Below are 4,310 nucleotides of genomic sequence, written 5' to 3'. Positions count from 1 at the left end.
AAGAGAACATGGACCATCTGTTTGTAAACTGTGGAGTGGCGCAAGAGATACGGGACTTCGTCTCACAGAGGTGCAGGATATCCAACATATGGGCTTCTAGTGTCAAAGATTTATTGGGTTGGCATAAGCGAGTTCACGGATGCTCAAAGTGGAAGAAAGCGGTGTATTCTATGATGCAAGTGGCTCTTTGGATATTATGGAAATGCAGAAATGATTTGGTGTATAACCTAACAGCCTTTATGTGTGACAAAAATAAAAGAAGAGATCAAGCAAATGGGGACCTGTGGGTCTAAAATCATGCAGCTTGGAAGGATTTGCAATGGGAGGCCTGGTGTGCTTTTGATGTAGCAAATAGATGTACTTAATGTTGGGTTCCTGTTGGCTGTCTGTTGTAATATTTTTGGTGGACTAACCCACTGTTTGTCCTTTATTTAATTAATAAATATATGTTTTGTTGGTCGTTAAAAAAAAACTAGTTGTGGACTGTAAAAAAGCATCGGATGCCCAATTATACTAATTTGTTTTTTTTTTTTTTTATTTCAATTATTTGTTGACATTTATATACAAGTAGAAGCTAAGTAGCTAGGGTAATGATAGTAGTGATAAGTGCATAAGCTTTTCTACATATAGTCCAAAAGAAAATAACAAAATTGGCTCATTTATATGCTTCTCTTTATTCCTAGTTTAGCCCCATGAAGATTTAAATCTTGCACATTTTCCTCCTCCAATTGTTGACCCAAAGAAACAAAAACAAAAGGAAAGATTTTATAGCATGCACAGATCTTCATGCATCCTCTTGGACAATCTTGTTACAGTTTCCATTGTTTTCTTGCTTGAATAGCATTTTAATAAAAGAAAGATTACCGAAGATGGCACATCAAGTTCTGCTGGTCTCCTGTTGAACCCAGTTTGAGAAAGCTTTGAGGGTATTCATGTCAGCTCTATAATGCTTCTGAGTGAACTCAAGAAAGGTAGACCATGTAAAATCTGGATATATCCTAGGGTTTTTTTGGTCCACTAATTTTTCTGGTGGGCTCACCACCTTATCTTTCTTTGGACATAGAAAGAATGCAAGTGACTTTCTAGGAGTTTTGCTATTTACCACAGCTCTATGTAAGCAACTTTTGTATCTTCCATTTGAGAGTGCCTGAAATTAAACAGGTAAAAATATTAATTCAAAACCAACTACCAAAAAGAAGAACATCATACAGTTAAATAGTGCTCGGAGAAAAGCCAAAACACCAATACAAACAAAAACAATGCAATACTATACGGAAAGGGAAAAAAGAATCCAATTAGGTTCCATCCCTGTACCATTCGTAAATATATTGATGAATAACAAGGAAACCTAATCATGAAAAGATTGATTACCATGAACGTGTCACCGATGTTGACAACAAAAGCTTGTGAATTTGGTGCAATGGAACGCCACTCATTGTCCACAAACACTTCTAGTCCACCAACGTTATCTTGGTGTAGGATTGTCAAAGATGTTGGATCACAATGAGGCCCTGTCCCTAAGGTAAGGTCTGGCTTTTGACATGGTGGATAGTAGTTTAATCTCATTATTGAATTATTTTCTTGGAAAAATTCCTTGAAGTGAGCTCGGCTCACACCGAGGCTCATCCCTAGTAACTCCATGATCCCAAGCGAAAGTCTATTCATGGCATTGCAATAATCTTGATAAACGTTCCTGTGATTATAATCAAGTCTTTTAGCATATGGTAATAAATAAATGATCATAACTAGTTTATTTTAACAACATAAATACTACATATAAGTAGAAACATACCCGAGCCGTATAAATTCTTCACCCATTTTATCCTTAAAATAGTCCTTAACTATATCGGAAGAGTTCTCATCCGCTGAGTATTGGAAAGAGAGTGTCTCTTTCCAAGGCAGTTTAGATGAAAACCGCCCAGTGAAGCTGCTGGCATATCCACAGCTCTCACCGGCTTTTCTTTGTGCTCTTTGCTTTTCCGAAAGTGGAAGCTCAAAAAATAAGTCCATATACTGGTGAGCATCCGAAATTAGGTTTTCATCAACTCCATGATTAACCACTAGGAAGAAACCATGTTTTTGACACGCCTCCCCAACGAGATTGGAGGCTTTCTTGGTAGAACACGAGTGTCCAGAAAGGAAGCCTCCTAAGTCTATCAAAGGAACCTCAAGTTCTTTTGATTTTTGGGTGTTGGGTTTCTCATGATCCGGCCATATGAACTGTTGGGGTATGTTGCCTTCGTGTTGTAGGACCGATGCATCAAACACAAGTGACCTTTGTTGGTCCTCTTTGAGGGAAGACATGGGTGATGGATTCTTGATTATGCAATCTATTGCCATTGCATTTATTATGTTTCTTTGAGAAAAACCGAGATATGGAAAGAACTGATTGTGAAGGGTAGATTGAGTTTGAGAGGTGTGATAAAAGAAACGCCAAGGCCGTTTATATGGGTAACCGGTGAACCTCCCTATTTGGAATCTTATATTATAGGCCCCTCTCTATACATAGTGCAAAATAATACTCCAAAACGAACAAAATGTATAATTAAATATTTCACTATCAATCAAAATTTTAAATGCCTCTTTTGTATCAACGAGGATATTGTTAATTTCGAATTCTTGTTAGTTGGGAAACTATAAACTAGAAATTTTAAGTATGTAAAAAGTAATTTCATTATTAATATATGTTAACATATATTTAATTTTAAATTATATATAAATAAAAAAAATAATATATATTGATATGGTTAGACTCAAAACGCTTAAATTTAAGCAAGTATACTTTATTTGGTAACAAAAGTTTGGGGTGTTTGGGGTTGATTTTTGAAAATAGATTATGCGTTTTGAATAATTAGAATCAGATAATTAACCGTAACAAAACGTGATGTTGAAAGATAGTGTTTGGATTTGATTATGTTGCTTGATATCACAATAATCAGATAATCAACTATTTGAGTGTTTGGCAATATATTTAAAAAAATAAACAAGTGAGAATCCTTTTCGAAACGCAAATAATCAATTTTTGGAAAACTGCGTTTTGTTGGAGTAGGGGGGTGCTTTTGGAAAACTGCGTTTTGTAACTTTCTAAACGCAAATAATCAGTTTTTAAATTTTTTTACCCAAACACTTAAAACTGATTATTTATGATTTCAAAACCCAATAATCTAAAAATCTCTTTCAAAACTAAACCCCAAACACCCTTTTAATATGTATTAAAGATATGTATAAAAAATAAGAAAAGTTTTGTCTTTTAGGTTGAAAACGTTGCATTTTTTCTAAATAATGAGGTAAGTTTTACTGTTGCAAAGAAGGGCCTCTAGTTAGCACAAATTGCAAACATATGTTAAGAACTTAGTTTGTCTTTTGTAATATTGACAGGAAAGCACTTCCCGATGGACTTTTGGCGTTTCTTTTGGAAGTTTAATACATTTTTTTTTCTTTTACCACTGTAACACTCTATTTTCTCTAAGCCATCGTTCTTTGTCAAGAGTTTGAACTTGAAGAGAGGGGGTCCACCATTAGGGATAAAATGGAGGGGCTTTCACCAAAGTAACGAGTTCAATCATCTAAAAAAGCAACTTTTAGCTGGGGTTTGATCTTCTTTTCGTTGCTCTTAAAATTATTGTTCAAAATACAATTATAGTTTGTTTTGATTACATATCCATTTTAAAATAAATATACTAACAAATCTGAATTTTCCTCATTTTACTCTTATTTCATATAATATGTTATCCAAGTTATTTACCTTTAAATACATGATTTGCATGTCTTGGCGAATGGCGTGATGTTTTTCTGTGTTTATTTAGGTCAATGTGTAGGTGCCTATACACAAGTGACCATACCACCAAGGCGACATCATCGAGATAGGTCATGACAAGACACAGGCCGACAATCTAGTAGTACAAAAGGACTATTCCCGACAATGACAATAAATAGTACAAGGGACAACCCATACAAAAGGACGACACTTGGCACCAACCATTGACACCCAATCCCTGCCACATGATACTCAAAAGGCAGTTGACGACAAGCTGACCAGGAGTACAAAGAGGTGCTGAGGTGGAACGAATAGTATTGCGCCACATCAGTTACATCCCTGTCAGCAACTTTGTCCTGCAAGGGGAGACCAAAGTCATATTCTCCAGGAATGTCAGCTGGCTAAGGTCTAATTGGCTTCATATCCCTTGCTTGCCCTTCGGCTATAAATAGAGACATTCGCCTCCAGGTTTAAGGATCACCTCTCTTATTCTATCACTCTTATCATACACTTATTATCCTCAAAACAAGTTCTGATTCTCACGTCGGATGGT

At 35.7% G+C, this 4,310-nt stretch overlaps 1 protein-coding gene across 1 annotated transcript; it reads right to left on the bottom strand.

Moving 5' to 3' along the window:
* Nucleotides 1-583: 583 nt before the first annotated feature.
* Nucleotides 584-2,467, bottom strand: LOC110936268 (gibberellin 20 oxidase 1). The gene is made up of 3 exons (XM_022178611.2): nucleotides 1,793-2,467; nucleotides 1,372-1,693; nucleotides 584-1,147 (listed from the first exon to the last, which is right to left on the bottom strand). Exons 1-3 carry the CDS (start codon nucleotides 2,338-2,340, stop codon nucleotides 878-880), a joined length of 1,140 nt encoding a protein of 379 aa, XP_022034303.1. The 5' UTR covers nucleotides 2,341-2,467; the 3' UTR covers nucleotides 584-877.
* Nucleotides 2,468-4,310: the final 1,843 nt, after the last annotated feature.

The sequence above is a fragment of the Helianthus annuus genome, chromosome 4 (genome assembly GCF_002127325.2).
Source record: "Helianthus annuus cultivar XRQ/B chromosome 4, HanXRQr2.0-SUNRISE, whole genome shotgun sequence".
NCBI lineage: Eukaryota > Viridiplantae > Streptophyta > Magnoliopsida > Asterales > Asteraceae > Helianthus > Helianthus annuus.
The sequence above is the reverse complement of the archived record's forward strand: the minus strand, read 5'-3'. Positions and strand labels throughout refer to the sequence as shown.

What these genes read in the sequence shown, in the direction of transcription:
- LOC110936268 (XM_022178611.2), bottom strand. Translation starts at nt 2,340, where the DNA reads ATGGCAATAGATTGCATAATCAAGAATCCATCACCCATGTCTTCCCTC. An exon ending in GAAGAATTTATACGGCTCGG is followed by an intron (nt 1,694 to 1,792) that starts GTATGTTTCTAC and finishes TTATAATCACAG; the next exon opens with GAACGTTTATCAAGATTATT. An exon ending in ACATCGGTGACACGTTCATG is followed by an intron (nt 1,148 to 1,371) that starts GTAATCAATCTT and finishes GTTTAATTTCAG; the next exon opens with GCACTCTCAAATGGAAGATA.